General features: G+C 51.4%; 1 protein-coding gene across 8 annotated transcripts in view; it reads right to left on the reverse strand.

Moving 5' to 3' along the window:
* Positions 1–13,886, reverse strand: part of SMAD3 (SMAD family member 3) — a 131,912-nt gene that overhangs the window by 10,067 nt on the left and 107,959 nt on the right. For all 8 annotated transcript variants that reach the window (XR_001881305.1, XM_017851115.1, XM_017851119.1 and 5 more), the window contains 2 exons: positions 3,604–3,816; positions 179–316 (listed from right to left, as the gene is read on the reverse strand). Coding sequence is in view for 7 of the 8 variants with exons in the window: in XM_017851115.1 (XP_017706604.1) it covers positions 179–316; positions 3,604–3,816 (351 nt within the window). In the remaining variant the exon portion in view is untranslated. The remainder of the gene's footprint in view (positions 1–178; positions 317–3,603; positions 3,817–13,886) is intronic.

The following is a 13,886-nucleotide window of genomic DNA, read 5'->3' on the forward strand; positions in this document are numbered from 1 at the left end:
GTTCAGGGAAAGCACAGTTAGATTGGTGGGCATAGAGAAAACCCAATCGAATCACCTCCAGACTGACAACGCAATCACCAGTGAGCAGAAAAGGTGAGAAAGGTGGACTCTCTCCAGCACCCCAGGCATGCACTCTGAGAGGGAGCTCAAGGCAGGGGTGCCTGTGTGGCTGGCTTACCTGGTGGGATCTTGCAGACGGTGGCCGGGTGCCAGCCATAGCGCTGGTTACAGTTGGGAGACTGGACAAAAATAGCGCTGTCACTGAGGCACTCTGCGAAGACCTCCCCTCCGATGTAGTAGAGCCGCACGCCTCTTCCTACAGAGAGTCAGGTTAGACTGGACGGGGTGCCTTTGCTCATACACAATGGCCCTGAGGCTTGCAAAGGATGCAGAGCTGCAGGGCTGCTCCCAGTGACTGACAGCTTCCCCAGGCAAACGGGCTCCAAAGCCCAAGCCTCAAGTAGGAGAAATGGGCAATGCTGGATTCCTAAAGCCAAGGGAGGCAAATGACAAGAGATGGGCACACAGGATAGGTCTCAGTGACAGCCTTTGCCACTGAGTAGGCATGAGCCTCAGTCAAGTTATTCACCCTCTGAGCCTTCGTCTGTCTCTACGATAGGGATGGGGCTGGGCGCAGTGGCTCACACCTGTAATTCCAGAGCTTTAGAAGGCCAAGGTGGGAGGATCACTTAAGGCCAGGAGCTCAAGGCCAGCCTGGGCAATGTAATGAGACTTCATCTCTACAAAAGTATTTTTTAAAAATTAGCTGGGCATAGTGGCATATCCCTGTAGTGCTAACTGCTTGGGAGGCTGAGGTGGGCGAACTGCTTGAGCCCAGGGGTTCAAGACTGCAGCGAGCTCCCATCATGCCACTGCACTCCAGCCTGGGAGACAGAGTGAGACCCTAACTCAAAAAAAAAAAAAAAAAAAGAAAAGAAAATGCGAATGATAACGCCTACACTTGCAGGATTACTGTGAGACACAGAGTAAGCGCCTGTAAGTGTCAGCTTTTCTTGCTGCTACTGCTACTACTACCCCACTACTATTTGGTCTCTTCACACTCCAAGATTCAGAGATTCATTGAGTAAACCTGCAGGGCTCCTTCTGGTGCAGCAGACACCCCGAGGAGCCCTTTATTGCAGGGATGGCTTAATGCTACCCCATATTTTTTTCTTCCCTCAATGCATTTTTCTAAAACATTCCAGAGGTTTATATCATTTACTTTTCTTTCATCTCTTAAATCCACTCCAGATGGACAGAAATTATTTTTAAATTGGCTCTGCAACTCGAACAGTTACGTAAACTCTGACAATGAGCTCTTTGCTCGGCCAGGGGATGGTTCCTTCTCCCGCCTGGGAAAGTCTCTGTTCCATTACCGGGGAAGAAGCTCAGAGGTCAGAACATGGAGCCAGATGTTACAGGCCCAGCATCAGGTGGGATGAACACCAGGTGAACGGCCCATGCATCACTGGATGTCCCCTGTCCTGCCTCCTATTCCCACTACTGTCCCCTTCCTCCAACCACTCCCCATTTTTCCTGGCGTTAGCTCTGCAGGGTGCTGGTTAGCTCAGAGTCCATAGGAGGGATGACTTCCTGGCTGTCCACAACTGTATCATGTCAGTAAGAGCAGGAGGCAGAGGTGGGGATGCGAAGACCCAGACCAAAAATGTTTGTTTCATTTCAGTAACAAAAAAATAGGCTGGGCATGGTGGCTTCCACCTGTAATCCCACTACTTTGGGAGGCTGAGGCAGGCAGATCACCTGAGGTCAGGAGTTCGAGACTAGCCTGGCCAACATGGTGAATCCCCATCTCTATTAAAAATACACAAAATTGGCTGGGTGTGGTGGCGCGTGCCTGTAATCCCAGCAACTCAGGAGGCTGAGGCAGGAGAATCACTTGGACCTGGGAGGTGGAGGTTGCAGTGAACCGAGATCATGCCATCACACTCCAGCCTGGGAGTCAAGAGTGAGACTTGGTCTCCCCTCACAAAAAAAAAAACCCATATATATATGTGTGTGTGTGTGTGTGTGTGTGTGTGTGTGTAAAATATATATATATTTTTTTTTAATAAAATATAGAAAAAAGCCAGTTGCAGTGGTGTATGCCTATTGTCCCAGCTAATAAAGGAGGCTGAGATGGGGGGATGGCTTGAGCCCAGGAGTTTGAGACTGGGCCTGGGCAACATAGCAAGACCCTACCTGTAAATCAATCAATCAATCCAACAGTGGTATGCCACCCAGAATAAGTATCTTTTTTGAAGTAAAAGACAAAAAGCAAAATGGGAAGAACAGGTCTGGTAGTGGGGGCTGTCTGTCACTGACAATGAGGTCTTTGAGAGCCATTCCCTACCCTTCCCCACCCCTTAGACATCGGGTCCCTTTCCCAGAAAATGAGAGCACAGACCTAGGCCTGTGGCCTCCAAACTTTTCTTCTCTTCACTACAGAATCAATCCTCTCTTCAAATGAAGTCTTCTGTGAGAGCCCGAGATATAAAGCAAGCGAATGCAGAGGTGCCCTGGTTCACCTGGGGCCAGGCTTCCCTTTGCTAACCTGCCTAGCTCCTGAATTTGCCCCAGGAACCCTTCGCCAACCCTTGGGGCTCCAGGACGACGTCTGAGAAAACCTCACTCTGCCATCTCTCCACAGCCCTTCTAAGTTCTGATAGTTGTGTTCTGGATGGTAAAATCCTCTAAGCATGATAACTTCATAAGCAGACCCAGTGATACGTAACACAGCTTCATCCTCCTTAAACTCACAAAGTCATCTTTTACTTATGTTCTGCGGGCTAGAAGGCAGCAGGTTCACAGTAGTGGTGTTTGGATAGTGGACAATTCTTTTCTACCTTTTCTAAATTGTCTAGAATAATGATACATGAAAATAAGAAAAGATCACTCTTCCAACAACGACTGCCTACTTATCAACCTATCCATCTGCACTTTCAAACTCTTTTTATTAAGAGGATTTCAGCCGGGCTCGGTGGCTCATGCCTCTAATCCTAGCACTTTGGGAAGCCGAGGCAGGTAGATCACCTGAGGTCAAGAGTTCGAGACCAGCCTGGCCAACCAACATGGAGAAACCCTGTCTCTACTAAAAATATAAAAATTAGCCGGGCGTGGTGGCTGGGTGCCTGCAATCCCAGCTACTTGAGAGGCTGAGGCAGGAGAATCGCTTGAACCCGGGAGGCAGAGGTTGCAGTGAGCTGAGATTGTGCCACTGCACTCCAGCCTGGATAAGAGTGAAACTCTGTCTCAAAAAAAATAAATAAATAAATAAAAGATTTCATATGTTGCCTTTCTCATAGACGTTCCCTTGTTGATCCCTTAAGTATTTTCCTCTGTGGCTTCCAGATTTTCTGAGATTGTATCTTTGAGTGGGAATGATTAAGTGGCCTGAACACTACCTGTCTGGCCCCTAAACAGGGCAATAGAGAATGTGGGGGCCTTGCTGGGGCGGCGAGTCTTCCCCCATGCCCAGCAGGAGGCAGAGCACAGCTAAGGATGGAGGCAAGGTTCCCTGCAGAGGCTGTGTGTTCGGGCCTGGGGCTGGGGCGGGATAGAGTGGCAGGGGCAGGGTGGGGAGCGGGAAATGGAGCCACCCCATACCGATGTGTCTCCGCGTCAGCTCCACTGCTGCATTCCTGTTGACATTGGAGAGCAGCCCTAGGCAGAAGCGCTCCGAATTGGAGGGGTCGGTGAAGCCGTCCACAGTCATGGATGGCTGTGAGGCGTGGAATGTCTCCCCGACGCGCTGGTTCAGCTCGTAGTAGGAGATGGAGCACCAGAAGGCCGGCTCGCAGTAGGTAACTGGCTGCAGGTCTGTGGACACAGGGCAGGCTACTGGGTCAGTGGGTGCCCCAAGCCCCATGCTCCCTCGATGGGGTCCCATGGATGCTCTGGAAAACCATTTCCCCACATTTCAGAGGGATTAATAATCTCCCCACCCGGTGCCTTTTATCGCATAAAACTGGCAGCACCCACCAGAAGACGCTCAGGTGTCCAGAGGAGATTCCATCAGCCTTGCCACACTGTGTGTATAAAGGGCCATTGATTTCTTTCTTTTTTTTTTTTTTTTTTTTTTTTTTTTTTTTTTTTTAGCTCATAGAGGCCCTGCCTCGCCTGCTTGACTGGATGGAAGGAGTCTTCAAGCAGGGGTTGGGCCAAACCTGAGGAGGACCAGGGGCCACCCAGTACCTGGATGAACCTGGGACAGCCACGGTCGCGTGCCCACTGTGCGGCAGTCCACACCTCCTGCACAGTCACCTCTCAGCCTCTCTTGCAAGGTTCCTAGAGTAACCACCATTAATCCCTGCCCCTACAAGGGCTTTCAGGTTTTGGCTACGCACCGCCTTGGGGCAAACTCCCAGCCTGTGGGGCAGCAGCTTCCAAGCCTGCAGCAGCCGAGTGGGTTCCCAACAGTGCCCCATGTCAGCGCAGTGGACACACCAGGATCGTCCGCAGACTGAGCCTGGAGCCCTGCCTCTTATCACAGAAACCATTTTCCACACTTATCTACATGCCGGCTGCTGGGGTGGCTAGGACACAAACCCATCTGAAAGAAAATCTGGATTTGTCCCAGTTGTCTGTGTAGTCTCCATATGGGGCTCCTCAAAGCAAAACTGCCATCCTGCGAGGGGCTGGTTCTCTTTCTCAGAAGAGTAAATGGCAGCTTCTCCTTACACTGGAAATGGATCCCAGCCTTCCATTTCCTGGGGCCTCCTCGCCCTCCTCTTGCCCCAGCCCAGTGGCCCTGGCGCTGTGCCCTCCTACTGCACGCCTCTGCAGCATCTCCAGGTCCATCCTCTCAGCCCTTGGCCGGGCCCTCGGAATTCCCACTCACACCGATGCCACAGCCTCTGGACCAGGACTGCCCTGCGCCCTGGGCCAACCACTTCCAATTGCTTCTCTGTGCTGCACTGACTGCTGGGCACGAGCCCTTAGCCTACCACGCTCTGCTTGATGCCTACCTGAATCCCATCCATCTGCTGCAGAATCAGGGAGTCCCCTGCTCATTCTCACTCTTCCATCTCAGAGCTTCAGCCTGGCTCTGAAGTCCCTCTGGCTCTTAAATATACCTGGAGCCACACAGTCACTAAGGGTGTGCCTCTATGTGAGCATCCTGACTGTCCAACTCGACCATAAGGTCCCAGGGCCCAGGCTGACATCTCTCCTCCCTCACTTTAACCCTCAGTGCAGGGCTCTGTTGAGAGGGTAACAGGAGAGGTTCCCCGTGCCCACGTCGCCCTGGCCTGACAACCCTGCTCAATGGATACCAGGCAACGTCTAGGAGGGGGAACCCACCGGGGGGACCCCCACTCATTAGACCTTCTGAAGGTGTGTAAAGCCCAAGAGAGAAAAGTCAGAAGCTGTTCTGCCCACAGGAAGGGGTCTGGTTGCCTGCAGGACAAAGTGTCCCTGATCCCCTTATGGGGTCTAGGTACATGATCCCTTCTAAAAGCAAGGAGAATGCTACCACGAACAGAGAAGGGGCAGGCCAGTAACACCCCTGCACTCCACACACACCCAGGAAGTGTCAGCTGGAGGGTTAGGAGACCCTAGGTCAGGTTTTTCAACTTCAGCACTACTGACATTTGGGGCCAGATAATTCTTTGCTGGGTGGGTGGGTGGGAGGGAGCATCTGTAGATTGTAGGATGTTTACCAGCATCCTGACCCCTGCCCACTAGGTGCTAGTAGTAAACATCCATACCACCCTCTCAAGTTGTGGCAATAAAAGAAGGCTGTGGATATTGCCAGATGTCTTCTAGAGGGCAAAACGGCGCTAGATATTTAACTGGATCATGGGACACGAGCTATAAAGCCATCCTCCAGACAGACTGGAGGTCAATCTTGGCTCAGGCACAGACTAGACGTGCAACTGCGAGCAAACCAGCTACACTCTCTGGGCCTCATCCTCTTTACTCTCGGCGCTGTTTCTAAACAGACAGAGATAACTCATGTGAAGTGCAGGGTGCGCATGAAGCACTCAGCACATGGTGTTAACACAATGATAAAAACTGGATTCTATGAACTTGAAAACAGCCTGGTCCTATCTTGATCACCATCAAGATGGAGGCAAAGCATTCTTACCTTTTCCTCTCTTCCTGGGGTGGAGCAAAGGAAGATAAGGATGAAGGCATCAAAAGTACTTAATGGGGAAGGGAGGAAGGACAGGGCCAGGAGCAGCTGTGGCTTGTGCCCTGGCCCCTGAGGTGAGGCTGAGCCACGTCAGCCACATCTGGCTCTGGCTTTGCTTGATGCTTCAACATTCCAATGAGATAAGCTATATTCTAAACAATGTGGTCAGTAAAATGTGAGCTATGTTGCTTTGGAAACGTAAAAAAAAAAAAAATCCAAGTGCAACCCAAGCATTCAGAGTGGTCAGGCAACCTATCAGTGCTGCTGGTCACCACTGCCCAAGTGCAGGCTCTGCTGATCCTGCTGTGTGATCTTGGGGACGTGACCTCCTTCTGTAACCTCAGTTTTCCAGTCCGTACAATGACTCTGGTGCATTAGAAGACAGTAACGCTGACCACCTAGGTCATTCTCCGGCACAGGTCAGCTTGAACGTATAGCTTTGGCTGGCTCTGACTTACTCAGCAGTGTGTAGAACAGAACAGAGTCCGCACCCCAAAATCATAAAGCCCTGCCCAGCATTCTCTGGGTTTACTCCAGGCAGAAGAGAAAGAGCTAGGCTCCCAGGAATAGCAACCCAGCCCACCATTCAAAAAAAGAAAAAGCTGGCAGGCCACCCATTGCATCGCATGGCGCTGGAACCATGCTCTGGGGAAGGGTAGGCTTCAAGGACCCTCAGAATCAAAGACGGGCTTCGGGTCATAGGCCGAGAGGCCCTCCCAAGCAGATCTGAGCCCTTATCCAAACAGCCCTGCAACTCACAGACACACACTGGACAGTGTTGTGGAAAACCCCGGACACTAGGAACCTGACACATCATTAGGAAGACGCTTGTTTGAGGGAGCAGTGAAATCAGGCCAGTGGCAAAGTCTGCAGGCTGCCATTTCAGAGAGCACTGTTTGGACAAGCTGCCCTGTGTTCAGAAGCGGGACTGAGCCGGAGCAGCACCCCCGCCATGCACTTTCTATTCTCTGCAAACAACTAAAAGCCAGACGTGCTTTCCTTCCTTTCCAGGTCCCTCCTGCCCACTACACCTCAGCTGCTTCCTCCCGGAACTTGTGCAAGAAGAGTGGCAGACCAGAAAGTATGGTCACCACCTCTGGGTTCTGCCTTCAATGGCACATTTTTCTTTAAAAAACAAACAAACAAACAAAAAACAGACCAGATGCAGTGGCTCATGCCTGTAATCCCAGCACTTTGGGAGGCCAAGGCAGGCATATCCCTTGAGGTCAGGAGTTCGAGACCAGCCTGGCCAACATGGTGAAACCCCATCTCTACGAAAGATACAAAAATTAGCTGGGCATGGTAGTGGGCACCTGTAATCCCAACTACTCTGGAGGCTGAGGCAGGAGAATCACTTGAACCTGGGAGACAGCGGTTGCAGTGAGCCAAGATCACGCCACTGCACTCCAGCCTAGAGGACAGAGCAAGACTCTAACACACACACACCCCCCAAAACACTAAATATGCCCTCATTTCTTTCCCAAAGGACTTATCCTTACCTATCAGAGAAACGAAAAGGACTCTGGAAAGAGGAAGGCTACAAATGGGATAACCATGAGGTTATAGTTACTGCAAAAGCATCTAGTTTGGCTCTGAGCTTCCTAGTAGACAAGACAAAAAGGGAAGATGATATGGTCTATGGCTCTGGTTGGTGGATGGGCAATGCTTACTAGTTCCTCAGGGTAAACAAAGCTTGTCCTGGCATTAAATCTTAAAAGAAACCTCTCAGGGGGAGGTGGCAACCCCTCCCCCCACCAATCAATCAATTGATCAAGCAAGCAAGCAAATAAGATCTGGTTTCCAGGGTTTACCAACAAATGCAGGAACAGTTCTATAGAAGGCTCCTCTAGGAGAAGGACTACAGGGAGGGTAAAGTGACACACCCCAATGAACGGCAGTTTCACCTCTAGGCTGAGCATTCTGCACACCTGGGGTAGAAGACAATGGCACATGCCCACGGCCTTCCCTTCAAACAGCCCCGCTCCCGGCCAGACTTCTGAGTCTGTGCTAATCTCTCTTTCCAGTGCAGAGGTGTTAGAGACGCAGGAACCTCCAGCTCCAGCCGTTGTGGGTCCCCCGCCCCCACCAGTGTGGTGTCGGCCAGACTTCTCGAGTGCCATAGGGCACTTAATCCATGGCTTGGCCCCCTGCCAGCCTAACGCATTGGCTGGCCTCAGTTTTCAGTCCTGTTCCAAGCTGGCACAGACGTTCCATTTTGTTTAAGAAAAAGAAAACAGAGTAAAACCCAGAAGGCAACGCTTGGATTAAGGGATGCCTATTAAAAACATGTGCAAGAGATTCAAATCCGGTAAAGGAAAAGGTGGGGAGGCAAGAGGGGGAAATTAACTTTCTCCTCTAAATCGAAAGCAAGGAACGGACAAAGGCCAGGAGCAACGCCACTGCAAGATGAAAGGTCAAAACAGAAATGGACCGGTTTCCTCCGGGCCCATCTCACCTGCGGAAGGCAGCTCTTCCTCACTCTAGGAGATTCCACATCCTCGTTCCCATGTTCCCCATCCGCCACTTCTCAGTCCTGCCTGGGTCCTCTGCCTGGACTGCCCATACCCCTCCTCTGCAGGGACGCGATCTTTAAGGCCCAGCTCACGTGGCTGTGAAATACTCCCTCACTGCCTCAATGCAGAATTAGCCTTGTGTCCCAGAAACTGTGTACCTGAGTCTCCTGTGCTAGAGGGTGAGGTCTCTGTAAACCCACGCCAGCTGTGTCCCAGTACCCAGGACACTAATTCCAATCTATGTATCTAAGGACTAAAACACCAAACCAGGCTGCACAGAGACCCCCATGCCCTTTTAGCTTATGAACCAGGAACTTACTGCAACCAGGAACAGTGGCAAAGTCTAAAAACCAGGCCCTCGGGAGTGTGAAGACAGAGCCTGCAGCTGACTTCCTGTCATTATGTCGCCTGCCTGTGATTTCACAAGCGTGGGGAAGACTGGAGCCAGAGGTTGCCTTGTAGAAGAGCCTTGGGCAGCAGCATGAAGATACCTGGAACTGGGTTGGGCCTGTGCCCTGGGCCACTGTCCACGCTCAGGCCCAGTGGTCTTCGGGCTGCCTGCCACCACACATGTGCTCACACATGAGCACAGGGGCTCATGAAGCAGAGGGGAAGCTGGGCCTGTCAGGCAGAATCTCACCCAGAATCCTAACCCTGACTCGTTGAGCGACTCACTCCCAATTCACACCATCCCAGCAGAGGTGTAACTAGGCCAGCATAAAGTGGCACCCATTCTCTGCTGGCCAGCCTCGGGGAGGGTCCTCCCTTTGGTAGAAATAACCTAAGAATCCTCAACTCTCAGGCAAGCTGCCTGAGGAAGGGGCAGTAGGGAGGGAGAATTATGTCAACAGGAGATGCTGTCTTGGATCCAAGCTCAAGAAACATCCCATCATCCTATTCTACATAATCTAGAGGGCAATTCACAGCAAATGACCACCTTTCAGTCTGAAGCACTGCATCCGGCATCAGCCACCTCCAAGCTGCCCTGTCCCTTTCACACTCCAAGCTGCCCCATCCCCGCTTCTCTCTCCTGGCACTGGCACTCTGGGAAGCCATCGCCTCCTTTAACTGCAGCTCAACTGCTCCCCCAGGGCTCTCCCTGGGACATTATTTTCCTCAGTCACGGCTCCGCCCTAATTGTCTCACTTTAAGACAGGGAACAACTTACTCACCGGGCAGAAGCCAGCTCACTACCTTTTTCCTCTCTCCACCTGCCTCCTCCTTCCCCTCCACGTACCCCAATCCTTCCGCCTTAAATGCCTAGGAAACTCCCAGTGACTCACCCAGCACGCTGTGTAATAACAGGAACATCACCTGCTCATATCCCCTGCCCTGCGAACAATGGTCCCAGGGTCTCCGAGAGCCTGCCTGGGGCAGGATGCTGAGTCCGGTCTCAACCAGGAGTCCCTGGCCCGTAATCACCAGAAGTGGCTTTGCTGGGGCAAGGAGGCTCAACCTTCCCCAGATCTGAGCCCTGGAGCTAACGCCTGGAGTGGGGAGGAAATGAAAGGAGAAACCAGATGTCCTCTGCTTTCTTTCTTTTTGCACAGTAATTTCATAATAATCTCTTTAAAAGAAATAATCAGATGTCCTGAGATGTCCCCATTTTTTCCTAGGAAGAGCTCCCTGTGTGCTTGCCTCCATCCTAGGATTTGGGACTCACTGACTCTGAGTTAGTGCAAAGGCTGCGCTGCTGCGTGCCTCTACTCCCCACCTGTTACTTGCCCTTCAGTGTACTGCTGACTACTGCAGCCCCCTCCCCTCCCACACACTGCACCCTAAAGGCTCCCCCTTGAACCCCTGAGGCCAAATCCAAGGCCGCTTTTTAAATCTCATTCTGCATCTCTGCAGGGCCTGCTTGGGGCCACCATCCTTCAGGGCTTCCCTCCCCTCTGAGCTGCTGTGACCCCATCATCCCCCTGACCTCAGCCTTCCCCAAGGAACCCCCCGCCCGAGTGCGTCTCTGGCTGTCTTTCCATATTGAGCTGGGTCACCCTCTCCACTAAATTCATCCACTGTCATGACTTCAGCCAAACTTCATTGGTGTTTGCAGAGTGAGATCTACGGATGGGCAGTGGGATGATAAGAGAGAAGTGCAGGAACAGCGATCAGTGCATGGGAGGAACACTGGGTCAGACAGGCCTCCTTCTGCAGGCTCCTCAGAGCGTGGCCATGTGAGTCCCTCCTGAGTGGGGGCTGCAGGAGGGGCCACAATACAGGCTTTCCACACTCATTCAACCACCAAATCCCTTCTCTCAGGCCCCGCTGTGGGAAAGGCTGTCACATATGTTAATGGTTTCCAAATCTGCACCTCCAGCGCCAGGTGCTTTCCTGACTAAGCACAGGCAACCCACCACCATCTTCCACCCCAAACCCACTCCACTTCCTGGGTGTCCAGCCTCGATGGAGGCATTACCATCATCCCCACTTAATGCTGGTCAACAAACCCTGCTCATTAAGGCCCATGACTCCCTCTCAAATGCATTCTCCCGGCTCTGGACCATTTCTCGAGAGCATCCATCTCAGCCTCCTCGAGAGGAAGAGCTAAGTGGGTTTTTGTTTTTGCTTTGTTTTGCCTCCAGTAATTTCCCCTAGAATTTAGATTCCACACAGTGGCCAGATTAATCTTTATGAAGCTGTCATCAGAAAACCTCCCCATTCAAAACCCATGAACAGCTGTATTCTATAGGCAAGAGGGCACTAAGCAGACACTCAGGGGTCTTTTCTCAGTGCCCCACCTGCCATTTCAGCCTCGTCTTCCCGCCTTGTCCTTCTTGAGACAACCACCAACCACCATGCCAGCTGTCCTCAGATCACATCCTGCCCTTGGACTTGCAATGGCCTTCCCTCCTTCTCTGCCTCACAGGATCCCACCTGTCCTTCAAGGGCCCGCTCACACATGGCATGACCTCTCCCATGTCTCCCCACTCCATCCACACTTCCCTACTTTCCTCCTTGGCATGTACAATTCCTCCTCCTTCTGGGCTTGCTCCCTGGGCACCTGGCACAATGCATTACAGGTGGACGTAGACACCTCCAGCTGCCCCTCCCCCACCCCCAGGCTGCAAATGCCTAGTGCTCTCCCAGCTCTGGCCCCCAGCATCAGTACATACTGGGAACTCAGCCAATGTTGACTGAGTGCATGAATACAGAGGAGACGCCTGGCCGGCCTGGAATTCCATCGCTCCCTCCCTTGAACCCTCAGAGTTCTTCATCTGCACCTACTTCTTGTTTTAGAATCATTTTTAGTCCTGCCTTATTGATCCCAACAAGGCCGTGGCCCCTTGATGGCTGGGTCTGTGATCCCTCTTCCAATCCCCCACCTGAACAGCATGCAGACCACAGGTATCTGGGAATGAGGGAGTGAGGAAGAGGCAGGTAAGCAGGCAGGGCTTCCCCGCCAGGGGCCACAGCCTAGCATTAGTCTCCAACGTAAAAGTCAGCAAATGCCTTGCCTGAGCCTTGTTCCTCCAAGTGAGGAGGGTGGGGACAGCTGGTCCAAATGGCCCAGGAAGGCAGTGTCATGCCGCAATGGGAGTGCAGGCTCTGGAGTGAGAGGGCCTGAGTTCAAAGCCAGCTTCTCCATTCACTAGCTGTGAATCTGGGACACATCAGTTCACCAATGTGTTCCCCGGTTTCCTAATCTGTAAAATGAAAAATCACAGCACTTCTGCCTTATAAAGTTACAGGATTGGGTTAACACGCAGGAAGCACTCTGAATAACAGTCAACAGCAAGCTCAAGAAATGTTTCCCATCCTCATCACCATCTCACCCCCTTCCAGCTATGACAATGGGAGTCCAGGCGACCTTCTGAGTAGGGATGAAGTCAATGGTTTGAATGAGTGAAGGGGAGCACAGGGGCTCATGAAGCAGAGGGGAAGCCAGGCCTGTCAGCGCAGTGTCTCATCCAGAATCCTAATCCCGACTCGCTGGGTGACTCGCCCCTGATTCACACTGTCCCAGCAGAGATGCAACTAGGCCAGTGCAAACTGGCACCCATTCTCTGCTGGCCAGGCTCGGGGAGGGTCCTCCCTTTGGAAGAAATAACCTAAGAATCCTCAATCCTCAGGCAAGCTGCCTGAGGAAGGGGCAGTAGGGAGGGAGAACTATGTCAATGGGGGATGCTGCCTTGGGTCCAAGCTCAAGAAACATCCCATCATCCTCATCCTAGTCTACACAATCTAGAGGGCAGTTCACAGCAAATGACCACCTTTCAGTCTGGAGCACCGCGTCCAGCATCAGCCACCTCCAAGCTGCCCTGGGACTGCTATGGTTTCAAAAGCAAGTGTCTGCTTGGAAGGCTGACGACTAAAAGTGCTACCTTGGCCCCAGTAGGGTTTTAAAATGGCACAGAAAATAAATCTAAAGCAGCCAATCTCAAAAGCTGAAAGCCTGGAGTCAAGTTCATCATCATGGCCTTTAATTTCTCAAGAGTTAACTTCGCTTCTAGCCTTCAGTTTGTTTTTAATAACTCAGTCCTTTCATATCAGGAATCTGACCTTCCCTCTGCAAAGCCCGGCACTCACAGTGATATTACTTTACAAAAATGTTAAAACAGATCCCCCAAAGTCACATCCCACACTGCCCAGGTCAGCCTGTTCTAAAGGGTTTCAGGCATCTCCTAATACTCCAAATGATGAGTTTCTTCATCTGACGCTGTCAGTCAAGGTCTGGAAGCAAATGGGCACAAAACCCAGTCCAATCCACTTTGATTTGCCAAGAAATATTAACTGTTTCTTTTCCTGAGCCACAAATTAAGCCTCAGCAATAAAGCCCCAAACAAGATCCAACCTACATTTTCTAAAACTACCAGACCAGAATATAAAAAACTCCCATCAATAAAAACTAAACGGATATTTGTTCTGAGCCCTTTGGCAGGTTCCATGCCAAGGTCTATCCCAAGCTGGAGAACTGAAGGACCCTACTGGGTTAGAAAAGTGAGTCTTGGAAAAACTGATCCAGAAGTCTAACCACGGAGGGATGTAGCAGAAACAATGGACCCTCCACTCCAAAACACCATGAGATAACAACAACGATAAATAAGACACGTAAATACAGAAACGTGTTTACAAAATAACATAAGGAGAAGAGAGAATGAAAAAACCAGATATGCACTATGATCTCAGTGGCAAGGCACAGATATGTATGTATATGCCTGATGCACAAACATCAGGACTGTGATCACACACAGTTATGTCAGGGTGCTGGGATTATGGGCACTTTGACTTTATTTTCAAAT

This window comes from Rhinopithecus bieti, unplaced genomic scaffold (assembly GCF_001698545.2).
Source record: "Rhinopithecus bieti isolate Rb0 unplaced genomic scaffold, ASM169854v2 scaffold_31548, whole genome shotgun sequence".
In the NCBI taxonomy this organism is placed as follows: domain Eukaryota; kingdom Metazoa; phylum Chordata; class Mammalia; order Primates; family Cercopithecidae; genus Rhinopithecus; species Rhinopithecus bieti.